The sequence below is a fragment of the Dama dama genome, chromosome 18 (assembly GCF_033118175.1).
Source record: "Dama dama isolate Ldn47 chromosome 18, ASM3311817v1, whole genome shotgun sequence".
Lineage (NCBI taxonomy): Eukaryota > Metazoa > Chordata > Mammalia > Artiodactyla > Cervidae > Dama > Dama dama.
In genome coordinates, this window is record NC_083698.1 from 45,916,470 (window position 1) to 45,933,176 (window position 16,707).

The following is a 16,707-nucleotide window of genomic DNA, read 5'->3' on the forward strand; positions in this document are numbered from 1 at the left end:
AGTGAAAATAAATAGACAGGAGATTTCAAGAAGGAAGGGCAAGTTTTCTACACAGTATGAAGGAGTGAGTGCCTAACTACAGATCCTCCTACACATAATTGTGGAAAAATACCAAAAAAAAAAAAAACCTACTGGAGGCTTCTGGAGATGGCAAAAAAGCAAGCAGTTTTAGAGGAGTGTGGAAATACATAACAATCAGAAGAGAGTGAGTTTTCCTTTTTTGTGCCTCTGCAATGAGAGTGACTTTAGTCATGGTAGTGGCAAGCCTAGGTGGCTAAAATGCTGAGAGAAAAATAAAACCAAACCTGCAGTCTTTCAGGTCAAAGGAACAGGAGAAGGGGCCCTGGTTCAACCAGGGCTGCTGAGAGTAAGGGGGGAACTTCAGAGACGAGAGAGCCAGAGAAGAAACAAGCCTATTTTTCCATGTGTGAACTCAGCACTAGTCTTCAGCTAATTTAACCATGTGTGTGCAAAGCAAACAAGTGGCTTGCAACTAAAGCTGAAAGAACTGAGATCTTCAACATGGCCAACTGCAGGTCTGACAGTGTACAATTTGAGTCTCAACAAGCTACTTATCTACTAAAGAAATGGTCAACATATTTATAGGAGCAATATATAAAAATACTGAGTCTACAAAACATAATGTTTACATTGTCTAGGATATATTAAAATGACTAAATAATAAAAAGCTAGGAGATGATTGGATGGTATCACCAACTCGATGGACATGAGTTTGAGCAAGCTCCAGGAGCTGGTGAAAGACAGGGAAGCCTGGTGTGCTGCAGTCTATGGGGTTGCAAAGAGTCAGACACGACTGAGCAACTGAACTGAACTGAGGAAATGTTATCAGTTCTAAAGGGAAAAGACAATCAATAGCTGACAATTCTGAAATGATCCACTCTACAGTTATCAGGCAAGAACCTCAATGAGATAAAGAAAAAAATGCCCATCATAAATAATGGGAAATCTCAACAGAGTGATTTAAAATGTAAAAAAGAACCAACATGGAAATTTTAAAATGAAAATATGATACTCCATGCAAGTAGATGTAAATGTACTTCAATTAATGCAAAGTTTCTAGATTTTACATGACACAGTACAATATTAACTCTAAAAGACTGTGGGAAGTTAAGAATGCATATATACACAGAAGAACAATGGGGAAAAAAATCACAAAGAAATATAGACAAAGATTTAAGAAATACATTTAAGTGAAATTCAAAAAAAATCACGATCAAATAATCCAAAAGGTGGCAGAAAAGGAGAAAAAGAGGAAATAAAAAACAAAGGGAACAAACAAAAAACAATAAAACTATACACCTAAATAAAACCTTATTGATAACTGTATTATGTTAACAGACTAAACACTCCAATTCAAAGGCAGAGATTATGGGAACAGACAAAGGCAAGACCCAACCCTATACTACCTACAAGAAATGCATTTAAAAGTAAAGACACAGAGGAGTTGAAAGTAAATGGACAAAAGAAGATACATCGTCTTCTGTAAACATTAAGAATAAAGAAGGCTGGAGTAATTTAATATCAGATAAAATAATGCATGACAGTAAGTATTAACAAAGCTAAAGAAGGATATCTCATAATGACAAAAGGGTCAGTTCATCAGAAGGCATAAGAATGATAAATACTTACACAACAGAGCCTCCGCACAATTAGTTACATAGCTTCAAAACGGAAGAGTCAAGAATCAATAGAATAGAAGGGAGGTATAAGCAAGTCCACAATCATGGAAAATTGTAACTCCTATCTTTCAGCAAGTGATAGAACAACTATAAAAATATCAGTAGAGGCACCTGACATCTGAACACATCACTACACTTTGACTTAATGGATATTTACAAATATGATATTAAACAACTGAGGATTACAAGTTTTTATCAAGCATACATGGTTCGTTCACTGACAGACCACACACTAGATCATAATACTTAATAAATTTAAAAGGACTGAAACCATACAGAATATGTTTCCTGATGATAACAGAATTAAATCAGAAATCAATATCACAAATCAACTATACTTCAATAAAAAAGTGATAAGCAAGAAAAAAGAAATCAGTAAGATATCTAGAAATACCACAAATAGTTAGAAATTTTAAAAAATGAATCAAAGAAGAAATCACAAAGGAAATAAAAAATATTTCAAAATGAATGAAGATAAAAGCATGCCATATCAAAATTAAAGTTCGAGGGAAGTTTACAACTTTAAATTTAGAGGATGGGAGGGATCTAAAAATCAATGGTATATGGTCTCCAAAAAACAAACAACAAAAGGCAAAGAAAATTCAAAATAAGAAGGAAATAAAAAAATCTAAAATCAGAAATCAGGGAAATAAAAAGACAAACAGTAGAGAAAATTAATAAAGCCTAAAGATGTTTCTTTAAAAAGATTATGAAATTGTTAAACCCATGACTAAACTGATTAAAAGAAGATAAGAGAACACAAATCATCAGTAAGAAAAAGAGGTTATCACTATAGGTCCTATAGACTTTAACTAGACATTTAGAGAATATCATATACAGCTTTATTCTGACAAATTAGGTAATTTAGATGAACAGACACAAATATCCAAATCACAAAGAATCAAAGCTCAATCCAAGAAAAAAACAGATTATCTGAATAGCCCTCTATCTATTAAACAAATCAAATTTGTAGTTATAAACTTCCTACAAAAAAAAACCTACAGGCCCAGATGACTTCACTGGAGAACTATATTAAGCATTTAAGGAGAAAACAATACAAATTCTACACAAATTCTTTCAGAAAATAGAAAAGGAGGAAACAGTTTCAAAACCAAAGAATTGCAAAAAAGAAACCTATATACCAGTATCACTTATGATTACAGATACAAACATCTTCAACACAAATTAAGTAAATCAAATCCAGAAATAAATACATAAAGAGGGTAATACATCATGATCAAAGTTGGTTTGATATTTGAAAATAAATTCAGTATTTTATTAACAGAATAAAGAGGTAAAACCATGTGATCATTTTATACAGAAAAGGCTGTTTGATGAAACACCACCACTTATAACTTTAAAAAGTCTCATTAAATCAGGAATAAAAAAGAAACTGTTTAATCTCCTAAAAGCCATCTAAGAAAATATCCTACTTCAAATAGTAAAATAAATACTCAGTGCTTTTCCCCACATGAGAAACAAATAGACAAGTCCACTCTCACCAGTTCTAGGCAACATGGTACTAGGTGTTCTAGCAGGTGAAAAAAGCATGGAAAGTAGGCATCAAGATCAGAAAGGAAGAAATAAAACTGCCTCTATCTGTATTATAATATGATGATGTACTCAGAGAACTTTACAGTCAGGCGAGGTTTCCAACTCATGGAAAACAGAAAACAGAGAAGACAGCATTGTGGATAATGCCTTCATGGAAAGGATGGGTACAGGACTGATAACTTCCAGAGGAAACTGAGAAAGGATGCTAGATTATATTTCACAAGCTCTTTACAAAACAGTGCTTTTTTTGGTAAGGGAAGTACTTACCTAAAATAACTAAGATTACAAAAATACTGAAGTCTCAACAATGCAAAATATTTCAATATAAAGAATATCAAACCCACACAATAAAAACTTATATAAACAACAACAACAACAAAACTTATATAAACTTAGTAATATACTATCTGTGCAAGATGATCTCAGTAATAAATATATCAGAACTATTGGCCTAAGGTGTTTAAAGGCTACTTATAGCTGAGGTGGTTATAATGAAATGACTTTAAATGTATAATCATTATTTATATCATTCATGACATAGGAGTTAATGATGATAATATGAGATGATGAACTCTGAACCTAAAATAACATTTAATTTTGGATAAAATCTCAACAAGAGAGAGAAGACTACTATGTGTCTTTATATTCTGTAGTAAGTAAAAAAGTATGTTTAATATCTTTCCTGTCAAATAATAAAAGCATGGAGATTTTTCGTCCTTGGGTTGTGTTTATGCACCATAACATCCTAAATCAAAGTGACGTAGTAAGCTTTCTACAGTCTTAGGAAAATTCAAGATTCTCTTTTTCCATTTGAGTCAGAGGATTCTGTTTGTTTCTCACTTATTATGCCATAAAGATTTTTAATGAGATTTAATTAAAAAGCAAGGCCAAAATTGTTTCACTGAGGTCTGTTAACATAAGCAATTCAGTCCGTATTTGGCAGGGTCACTGCAGGAAGGCTTTGGACTGACTGCATCTTCTCTGACTCTTCTCAAGGCAAAACTTACGTTAGTACTTTAAAAAGTGGGGATGTGCGCCGGTGTCACGCCTCACAGGTGCACAGTCGAGTTTCCCAGCCTCGGCATTACTGAGATGTGGGGCATGGTGATTCTGTGTTCTGGGGGACTGTGCACTGCAGGATGCGTGACAGAATCCCTGGCACGAGAGGCCAGCAGCACCCTGCTCCCAGTCATGATGATCAAAATTGTTTCCAGACATCACTCAATGCCCGGAGGGGACAAAATTGCCTTGATGGAGAACCACTGCTTTGTTGGGATAATACCGGGCAGCACTGCCCTAAGACACAGTGAATATTTATAAGACTCTTGCTTCTCTTGCTTATGATACAATTATCATAACTGGAACACAATCTGTAGACACTGACAGGGTCTATTTTTAAATTCTAGAAAATATAAACACACAAGTAGCCTCTCTCGTTAGGATAATCATCAACATGCTACTTTTGGCATATGGAGAAGATTCTAAATTATTTTTAAATGTGACATCTCCCACTCATCCAAACAATTCTAAAACTGACTCTGATCTACAGAGTCAAAGATTAAATTAAATTCTTTTACCTTTAGGGCTGAAATTATAGTTTGCTCAGCTGCTGGTGGGAATGAGTTCTGACTGGAAACCACCTAGAACAAATCCAGTTATATTTTGAGTAAGTTATCTATTTTTATAAATAATTTTGATCATAACATGATAAAACTGTTTTCACACTATCACTACTTTAGAGTAGCATCTCTTACATATTTTAAAAGTCCATTAGTATGCAGTAGATAGGTTTTAAAATGTTTTCCTGTATAGAGCAATTATCTACTTAAAATAATTAAAACATTAAGAATTCTAAAAACTAGCTTTCCTTAATGATATAGTTTTAACTTGAAAAGATCAGTTTAAAGCCATATTTATTTATTTTTTTAAAAATCACCTTTTCTAAGTTGCCTATAATTTTTAACAAGTCAAATGTCAAATGTTTCCCTTTCTACAAATCAATACCAACACTATGAAAATTCTGAAAGTATCAATGAAGACATTTAAATCAGGCTAAATAAATACAACTTTTCATTGCTTGTGAGTCTGTAGAGTAATAATGAAAGTAAATGGAAAATATATATTCTTTTTATTTACTTTTGTTCTTTACTTTTCTGACATTTACCTGTTAATAACTCTTTAAAAATACATTTTGTTTAGCAATGACTTGCTAAAAAATTTAAGTAAATGGAAAATATACTTACAAGTAAGTCATTACAAGTACTCTAAAATACAGTCTAGCATATAAGAGCTCATACTAGAGTTTTTAGGAATATCAACTAACCTTTGGCTTCTTCATGTCTTCTAACTATCTCTCTACTTACCAAATATTTTGAAAATCATTAGTAAACACAAGTGACTCAAGAATCAAAAGATGGGGTTGATAATGTTGCTTTCCTAATACTTAATTATGTTTACAGTTCATCTTAGACATAATACATGATGGCAAACAAGTTAAAGTTCAGTCATTTTTTTAAAAGTGTTAATAGAACAATAGCAACATTTTTTTTCTACTCACAAGTAGTCTTCAGTGGTTATATATCAGAAGATTATATATCACTGTTTTTAATGCATCTTCTCCCTCATTTTTTTGGGCAAAGATAGAAGTTTTCTGACATGTTAGGGAGCTTATGAGTTCTTATATTGTTACTACCTTTGCTATAATTTGCTACCACCCATATGGTATCAAATTACATTTTAGTAGGTATAAAACACATAAAATTTACCCGTAAATCAACTGTTCAATAAACTTGACTATATATCAAGTAACCTTGAGTGCCTCATGTATTTTAAACTAACTGTACAGACAAATAATAAAGGCCAGGATGGAACACTGTTTAGAAAGAGTTCAGTCCTCAGCTTTGTTACAATCACATTTTCACTGTATTCCTTGGCAAAAAACTAAATAATCCATGATTGTCTAAGTTCGAGGCAAGAAGAAAGAACTTGAAATTAAGTCAATGGAGCTTAATTAAAATAAAGGTTACCTTTGTTACTGATTGGTGCAACTTATATAGTGAATTTACTACTGCCACATTTCTTCTCTGTCCTTCGGTAAGAGGTCCAATCACCTGACTTGCATCCCCTTGTGTGGAGAGCTGTAAGAATTCAACACAAAAAGAAATTACCAAAATGACAGCTCATATATAACTGGGGGGAAGTTTATGGTCCTCTGTCTGACAAAGCAAATGTTAACTGAAAATATTCAAGTCAAGCTCTGGACTTCAGGCATGGCCGGGAACCTCTGTAGAGATAACATGATGAGCCTAGAAGCCTAATTAGTCTCACACAGGAAGAACACCCTTCATCAGTCCTTCATAGCTGGTGGACTCCTCAGGCAAGTGTGACCCAAAAGTCCAGGATGCGCTGTTATTCTGATACATCAGCATAGTGTTTCTAGGGAACACCTTCTGCCAACCATCTTTTTTTCTATTCAAAAAATCAGAAAAAAAAACCCATCCCCCAAAAAAAGAAAAAAGAAAGGAGAGAAGGTGGGAGTAACAAAAATAAACCTACATCCTATTTGACATTTGACAGTCATAATAGTCTAATGAAATAAGAGATAAACAGAGAGCATTACACTCTTTATTTTGTAGATTAAAAAGAAAGTTGTGTAGGATTATACTGTGTATGGATGATCAGTAGAAGTGGTACTAGTACATGCATATTAGGGAAAAGGACATGAAATTTTTATCGAATCAAATCTAAAACTATTATAGTCCCATTTAAGAAAAAAGCCCACATACAACCATTCTCATATTAATGAGATTTTAATCCAATCCTCTAACAATTATTAAAGGTCAATTAAACTTGATTATGAAAATAAAACATGAGGAAATAAGTATATAGGTGGATGCACATATCAAATATGAAAAACTGACCTTTTAGGAAACATGAAACTAAGACCATCTTCCCTTTGTTAAACTGAGACAAATAAAATATGAGTGAAAGAAACACTACTGTTCTTTCTATTCTCTTTGATACTCACACATACATTTTTCAAAATTCAATTCAATTCCCACTTTTACAATTCCTACTTACGGCAATAATATTCAATTCCAAAACATAAAAACTCCAATTAGAATAAAGAGAATGATCCTTCATCAAAGTTTTAATCCACAATGATGATTTAAGTCAACGTAAAGCTTTCTGACATTAGGTTAAATAATTTCAACTTATTTTGCCTTTCCTCATGGACAAATAGTTATCAAATTATAATCAAGTTGTGTTCTAAACAATCATTTGTAAGTTGATGGGCTGAAAGAAAAAAATGTCGTATTTTCCCTGTAGAAACCATGTTAAAAATCAATGGTTAGACCTCAGATGAACTCAGTTTAGTCCAGTTTAATCTACAGTGTGGTGAACTAATCCTAACAGAAGCTCTGAGCTCCCAGAAGGCAGATGATGGGCTCCGTGCTACGGCGAGGGTGAGGAAGGGTGCCCACAACCACCGTGGAGACGTCAGTGGCAGGGGTATTCACGTTCACAGCAGACTCAGGGCTTAGATGCTAAATATGTGTTTGATTATAATAGCCATTTAAAAGCCGTGAGTTCTAGCGCTACAATTTTTAAAACTCTAATCTCTGTTTTCTTGAGATTTTCTCCAAATAATTTTGAAATACTAACAAAGAAATGGGAAAAGAATTTCTCTGATATTATCCTATTTCCACTTATTATATGTATTCCATATTTAATAAAGACGCTCACTGCCAGAAATGGGTGGAGACCATTTTATTACTACTAAGACCTAATCATACTCATAGGGTTTAAAAATTGAGAGAGGTCCATTTTATACCTATTAGGATGCTTCAACAAAAAAAGACAGATAATAACAAATGTTGGCCATGAAACTGGAAACTCGTATGCATTGATAGTGGGAATTTAAAATGGAGTAGAGGCTCTGGAAAACACCCTGGCCATTCCTCAAAGGTAAACAGAAGTGAAAATATACCCAGCAATTCAACTCTTAGATATATATACACAAAGAAATAAAAAGCACATCACACAAAAATGTGTACACAACTCTTCACAGAATCATTATTCCACAGCATAACAGCCTCAAAATGGAAACAACACACATGTCAACTACAGATGGATAAATGAGATTAGTATATCCATACAATGGAACATCCCTCAGCAAAAATAAAAAAAAAAAACATTACTCCAACTAAAAATCAGTCCCTAGCTAAGTAGACCACCTGGGTTTCCCTCCCGCACCACTCCTGTCTAATCTTTTGGGGGAAAGTAATTTCAAACTTACAAAATGTTCTAAAAATAAAAATAGTGTAAGGAACACACATTTATGCTTTACTCAGATTTACCTGTTGCTAACATTTTATCTCATTTGCTTTATTATTTGTAGTCTCTTTCCCCCTTTCATACACATACATACACATGTGCGAGCATAATTTTTTTCTGAATCATACATACATTATGACCCTTTGTCCCTAGCACAAGCTGGAATCAAGATTGCTGGGAGAAATATCAATAACCTCAGACATGCAGATGACACCACCCTTATGGCAGAAAGTGAAGAGGAACTAAAAAGCCTCTTGATGAAAGTGAAAGAGGAGAGTGAAAAAGCTGGCTTAGAGCTCAACATTCAGAAAACTAAGATCATGGCATCTGGTCTGGGAAACAGATGGGGAAACAGTGGAAACAGTGGCTGACTTTATTTTTGGGGGCTCCAAAATCATTACAGATGGTGACTGCAGCCATGAAATTAAAAGACGCTTACTCCTTGGAAGGAAAGTTATGACCAACCTAGATAGCATATTAAAAAGCAGAGACATTACTTTAACAACAAAGGTCCATCGAGTCAAAGCTATGGTTTTTCCAGTGGTCATGTATGGATGTGAGAGTTGGACTGTGAAGAAAGCTGAGTGCTGAAGAATTGATGCTTTTGAACTGTGGTGTTGGAGAAGACTCTTGAGAGTCCCTTGGACTGCAAGGAGATCCAACCAGTCCATCCTAAAGGAGATCAGTCCTGGGTGTTCATGGGAAGGACTGATGCTGAAGCTGAAACTCCAATACTTTGGCCACCTCATGCTAAGAGTTGACTCATTGGAAAAGACCCTGATGCTGGGATGGACATGAGTTTGAATAAGCTCCAGGAGTTGGTGATGGACAGGGAGGCCTGGCGTGCTGCGATTCATGGGGTCGCAAAGAGTCGGACATGACTGAGCAACTGAACTGAACTGAACTGAAGCATAGTAATATTCTATTATAAAACCTCAGTTCAGTCATCAATTTCTTAAGTTTACACTGATACAATTCTTCTATCTGTAATCTGCCATGTTTTCAAGAAATTCTGGTTTCTTTTAGTGAGAAGTGGTATTAGAGACCAAGATCTGCGCCCTGGGTGTGTTCGTTGCTACTTACTGCTGCAATAACTCTTAATTCAATATTTACAAAAAGTGATTACTTAGGTCCTTGTCTTCTCTATCAGGTTATAAGAACTATACAGTAAATTCCCATATACTAATAAACTAGACTTCACAATTAACATTCTACAATTTGTTTTATATCACATGTGTGCATGCTAAATCATTTCAGTTGTATCTGATTCTTAGCGACCCTGTGGACAGTAGCCCGCCAAGCTCCTTGTCCATGGGATTCTCCAGGCAAGAATACTGGAGTGGATTGCTGTGCCCTCCTTCAGGGGATCTTCCCAACCCAGGAATTGAATCCACGTCTCAGACACTGGCAGGCGGGTTCTTTACCACTAGCACCACCTGGGAAGTCCTTTATATCACATACCTATCACCTATCCTCAACTCATTTTTTAGACATCAGTATACCTCACCCCTAAACATTTATGTGTGCATATAATTAATTGGAATTCAATATTTACTTTCAGGTTTCTTTTTACTTTTAAGGTAAAATTTGTATGATGTAATGTAGACAGAGTGTCATTAGTTTTAACAAATTGTTTTATTTGTGTAAAACTAACCACGTCATTCCAGGAGGGTCTTTCATCCCAATTTCCACTCAACACCACTCTTCTGGTGTGGTAAGTCTTAACTTTTAAGTGGGGCTACATTCACAGACAATATGGAAGTATACCTTTAATGAGTTCCAAAGATATATTTCACATATCAGCCAGTCTTTGACCAGTTTCTGCTACCACCTGTGTATTTTTCTTGGGGAAAAATTTTATTTTTACTAACACATATTATTTTCAAAACCACTAAAAGTAATGAAAAACTTTTTCTAACATTTTATTAGGAACATTTAAAGACTTGTACAATGAACACCAGTATACTTACTAATTAGATTCTATAATAGCATTTTATAAACTTGCTTATCTTATTCATGTCTCCATCCATTTTATATATTTGATGCATCTCAAAACAACTTATAGGCATCATTATATTTGTTACCAATGATTTCATCTCACTGATCATTTTTGCCTATTCTATATCTTTATATAAAGTTTTTGTGTATATAAGTATAAAGCTTCTTTCAGCATAGTATTACTGGTTTTCATCCATTTTTGTTCCTATCTATTGCTGTGTGCTATTCCACTATACGAATTTATCTGATTTTATTTTACCCATTCTCTTACTGTTTCTAAAATGTTTACAATAAAATGAACACTAGACTTAGGAAGGTGGTTCATTGGTAAAGAATCCCCCTGCAATGTGGGAGACGTGAGGTCACGTTTGACCCCTGGGTCAGGAAGATCCCCTGGAGAAGGAAATGGCAAGAATACTGGAGTATTCTTGAGATCCATGGACAGAGATCCCATGGACAGAGGAGGGACAGAGAAGCCTGGTGGGCTACAGTCCATGGGGCTGCAGAGTTGGACATGAGTTAGCAACTATATAACAACAAGAGACTTATCTAGGCATCTAGACTTATTTCTACCACTTGCTAGCTCAATATATGGCTTCAATTTCTTCACTGTAACATGAAACTAACAATCTAGTCAATACCAAAGTATGCTTTGTAAACCGTAAAGTGCCTTAGCAATGTGAGGCATTACCACTTTTATCTCCAGACAGTTCTGTCTTGTTCTCATTTCCTCCTCACCTCTCCCTTGCTTAGTCCTTTCCTCCACAACCCACTCCTCCAAGCTCTACATATCTCAGTACTGGCAAGGGACCACAGGCACACACTAGGGTTGAGGAATCAGAACCAAAAGCCAATGAAACTGTCTGAAAGTACAGACTGAATTATTCTGCTTCCTTTTTGGTTGTGGTAACAAAGTATCTTGTACAAAGCAGACATTCTCTATTTCAGAAGCCTCCACTCATCTTAAGCCCTTTTAACTTTCGTTCTTTCAAACTATTTCCTTCAGGTGATCTCCTTAAAATTCACTTTTCAGGAATTCACATAGATGCTCAGCATGTAGAAGATGCTTGGTAGGTATCTGTTGAACAACTGAAGGGTCAGAGTAATGGTTTCTCATTGTTGCTTTTTCAAAGTCCACCTTATTTGAGGTGGATAAAATCGTATGGAGGTGCCAAAATACAGTTTTGGCTGTGAAGCATTAGGAATTAGGGAACTAGAAAGGTAAACACAATAAAAGAGTCAATATTCTAAACTATGAGAAATGTACATACCACTGCATTAAGTTACACTATTTCATAGTCTGGAAAGATGCAAGAAAGCAAAAGAGCAGCATCTGAGTTTTAAAAATCACATACACACAATGGAAAGAAAGGGAATTCAAAGGCTAAAGGAATTCTTAATAAATAAAATGATTCCTATGTGCTAATGACAAGATTTATTATTTCTTTTTAACTATCTGAAGAAAATATTTTTCAGAAATTCTGTAATATGCTCACTAGAAACTCTGTGTGAATTCAATGAAATGAATTCACTGAAACAATGATAAGTTATGTTAACATGAAGAATATTTTTATATCATTTTTAACTTGTAGACGAAATGATCCCAAGACCGCCCTATGATCACAGTTGAGGGCTATAAGTAAAAGAAAGAAAACTGACAATTCAAGAGATGAGTTGGATGAGAGCTTTAAATTTCTTTCAGATAATGTACTCTTTTGGGGAATTATAACATTGGTGACTTAGAAGAATGTCTAAAAAGAACAAGAAAATATATTATGGATTAGTTATGAATTTCATACAGTTAAGTTACTTTCCAGATATTCTATTATTCTAGTGTTCTTTTCATCTGTGATTTCTATTACTGCTAAGGATATGTCAAGGGTTCAGGATAACTTTTTTTTTTAAATATGGGTTTGGTCATAATAATTTAAAATATTTCTTTGAAATCACATGTAAAACAAATGAGGAAAATACAGTATTAGAATTTCACAGACTTAGAACAATGCAAAATGTATACTAATCTACAATGCTTCCTGAGTGAAAAAAAAGTCAAAACATTTTTATATTAAATCAGATATTTTTAACAAAAACTTGAAACAAGTTCTGATGAACCTTCAGTTATAGTTACATCTACACTAGTTATTCTGAAAGTGGGGAATGTACTTGGATTACAATTTCCAAACTTAAAATTTAAAGTGAAATTTATATTAAAACACATTCTCAAATTCTCTTGAATTTGCTTTTTATCCAATTTTGGAGTTCACAGCACACAAAAAAATTTTTTTTAATTACACACAAAATGATAAGTATCATATGCTATTGCTTATGTGGGATCTATAAAAAGGGTACAAATGAACTTATCTACAAAACAGAAATATAGTCACAGAGGTAGAAAACAAACTTATAGTTACCAGGAAGACAGCGGAAGAGGGATAAAGTGGGAGACGGGGGTTGACACAGAAACGCTACTATATATAAATGAGATAACCAATAAACAGCTACTGTACAGCAAAAGGAGCTCGACTCGATGTTTTGTAAAGACTTGTAAGGAAAAGAATCTTAAAAGAGTGAATACAGGTATATAAGTGTAACTGATTCATTTCGCTGTACGCCTGAAACAAACACAAAAACTATACCTCAATAAAATTTTTTTTAAAGAAGGAAAAAAAAACTCACAAAAGGCAAAGTATTATTACTACTGATATTTTTAACAACAACAACAAAAAATGGAGTGTATAAAGGGCAAATGTCTCGCTCTCAGATTGTTACTCCCCACTCCCACACAGAGAAGACATTAGCAATTAACTGTGGTCCTGTTATGGCCTTGTAACACAATGTTCCAGCCAGTCACTACAGATCTCTTAGACACAGGAGATGAAATCTATCTGTAATCCCTGAGTGATGTCATATCAGTTTTTCTGGATATATGGAACAGTGAGTCTAAGTGTATCCTATGGTTCATCTAAACACTTTTGAGGTTAAAAGATGCTGATGAGCAATATATTCCAAGAGTCTCAAAACTGCTGTGACCCTTCATAGCCCACTATTAGAAACGCATCCCAAGAAAATAATAAAACTGTATGCAAAAGGATGATGTTATTTATAAAACAGAAAAACTAGAAAGCCCTACACGCCTAAGAATTAAGAGAATAGTTGGGTGTATCAGGCAATTCACAAGCTGGAAAAAATAACAATGGAAGATGCTTACATTATAGTGTTAAGTGTATAAAACAAACAAAAACAAAGATCTGTGTAGCAGTTTGCTCTCACAAACACACACAAAAAAACTGGAAAGAAATAAAGCAAAAATGTTAAACAGTAGTATGAGGGATTATATAATGTGTAAGGTTACCATATAGTAGTAAAAGGCACTATGGAATTTCATAGAGTATCTAAAAGCTTAATTTACAGAACACACTTCAAAATTGTCACACAATTTCCTCCATTGTAAAAACGAAAGATGTACAATTCCATTCCTGAAAGATTTAATATAACAGGAAATAAACTGCTTTGGTTACTGTTTACTTCCCCAGAAGGTTTTTGGGAAAGATAATCTCATTTGATCTACTTATCTGTGACGCAGATTAAAATAACTAATTTTTATTTATATTTACTTATCAAATGCTTTCATTATAATTACCTGGTTTAGAATAAAGAAGAATCATAATTAAATATCACTAAGCTTATTACAACATGCCAATTATCTTATTAAAAATCTATACACAGATGCACATTCAAAATTAAATTATCTAACATCCCTAATACTACATAGCTTGTAATATATTAGAAATTGTATTGTATTTGAAATTCAGAGATAGGGCATGTTTCTGCAATGTATACAGCAAAGGACAAACCCACAGGTTTACACAGCAATTCTTCACTTTCCTGGCACGTCAACTGAACTGAACTTGTTAGACAAATAAAATTAATTTTCTTAGGTGTTAAAACTATCAGAAAATATTTTCATGAAAATCTTGCCACACTTTCTGGTTTCACAAATAAGACGGGAGCATATACCTTAAGAAGGCAAATTCTACTTCCCCTTTCTGTAGGTTCACTAGTGACTGGTATTTTTGTGCTATTACACATCTTTGTTTTAAAAGTGATTCTATCAGATCTTCATAGGGTCTATATGGCTGCTTGCCTCTTCACTCATTAAACAACTTTAGGCTATTACATCTTTTGAGATTTTGTGTTTCTTTTTCCTTTTAATGTGATGATTTTACAAATCCTTCTCTTACTCTTAAGATGTAAGTTTCCTCTTTTTGATCCTCTCTCCCCTCCTCTTGGTCTAACTTGCTTTAAATTGGGAAGCAAGAGGACGGACTCCACACAACCTGAGAGGCTTCCCCAGGAAGTAAGCTTATGCTTGAGTGCAAGAGCACTGTGACATCAGTTCTAGAAGTTCAGAGGACGGTTTTAGTTCTTTCCTGGTTCTTTTATTTCAGACTACTGAATTTCTCAAATATCTGACTACTTGATTAAAAAAAAAAACAGTTATTACTGCACATCTGTTTAGCTAAAAATAAGGACAAGTCTATTCAACTACAGAATAGATTCAATGGTAATGTTACATTGTGACATCAGACTAGAAGGTCACACAGATCTGATAGCAAAGAAATGACAACTTGAGAGGGGTTCCCTTTTGGACAGTTAACATATAACTAAAAAGCTGGAAATCAAATCTTGTTTATAGATGAGTAAAACCAGCACACAGGAATCAATCATAGCTTTGTAATTCAAAGCTGCATTGCTCAGACGCCCTGGATTACTTTAAGACCCTTTTATCAATCTACCTTTCTCATCAACCTCCTCTAGATCTGCTCCCATGCTCCTGTCCTTTTAAGTCAAAACCTCCACCTAACACATGGGATTTGGTAACTACAGCGGGTCGGGAAGACAAACACAATTTGCTAGGAATGGATCCCTTGGAACTTTCACTTTATTTTTCTTCAAAGAACCTTATGCTTTTGAACAACAGATGGAGTTTCCACCTACCCATGCCCAATCACTGGCTCCTAAAGCACTGGCTTTGTTAATTAAATTTAGAGTTATAAGTCTTTATATTTTTAATTCTTCAAAGAATAGAAAACAGTTTACTGTCAGTTATACTGAGCTTTTTCCACTTTCCAATAATAAATACTAAGATTAATTTATTAATTGACAGAAAACCTATTTGAATATATGAAGTATAGAGAATAAGATCTCTTTGATTTACGGTAGTTTAGGTTTAGTACAGACTGAAATTCAAACCACAGAATTTCTAATAAAATGTATTATCCTTAGGGATATAGAAAAACTAAAATTTCAGCATCCAACTATTAAGACCTAAGCAGCTGCTGCTGCTGCTAAGTCACTTCAGTCGTGTCCGACTCTGTGCGACCCCATAGACGGCAGCCCACCAGGCTGCCCCGCCCCTGGGATTCTCCAGGTGAGAACACTGGAGTGCATTGCCATTTCCTTCTCCAATGCATGAAAGTGAAAAGTGAAAGTGAAGTCGCTCAGTCCTGTCCAACTCTTGGCGACCTCATAGGCTGCAGCCTACCAGGCTCCTCTGTCCACGGGATTTTCCAGGCAAGAGTACTGGAGTGGGGTGCCATTACCTTCTCCGAAGACCTAACTTAGTCACTAAGATTTTTAAAATAATTAGTTGTTTATTTATTTGTATATTATAGACTACTATTTTCACAGTTTTTGACAGATATAAAGCCTAATATAATTAAATATAAAGCCTAATATAATTAAACCTATAATCTTATATGCATTATTAATTTTCATAGCAAGAAGTTCTTTATATGGTCTACAGATAACTTTCAATTTAACTGAAGTCTTAATAGTAAAAAAATTGTATTACTGAGCTCCAAGCTAATGAGGCTCTCTCTGAATATTAATCTTAATAGCAGTGTTTATAATGTCAAACCAGAAAAAATAAGTTTAATTACCTGACTGAGGTAATTATATTTACTGTGATCAATGATACAGTTAGAATTCATCTTACTATGAACTTTCATATGACTTTTTCTTTTTGCTTTTTATTGTTTACTTTTCAGCATTTTACTGAACTGGTATTTGTCTTTATATCCATTTTTTTCCATCAATTATCTCTGAAGATACACAT

General features: G+C 34.2%; 1 protein-coding gene across 1 annotated transcript in view; it reads right to left on the reverse strand.

Moving 5' to 3' along the window:
- Positions 1 to 16,707, reverse strand: part of COG5 (component of oligomeric golgi complex 5) — a 272,387-nt gene that overhangs the window by 35,856 nt on the left and 219,824 nt on the right. Inside the window, exons 15-16 of the mRNA XM_061165241.1 lie at positions 6,281 to 6,391; positions 4,832 to 4,894 (exon numbers count right to left, since the gene is read on the reverse strand). Coding sequence (XP_061021224.1) covers positions 4,832 to 4,894; positions 6,281 to 6,391 — 174 coding nt within the window. The remainder of the gene's footprint in view (positions 1 to 4,831; positions 4,895 to 6,280; positions 6,392 to 16,707) is intronic.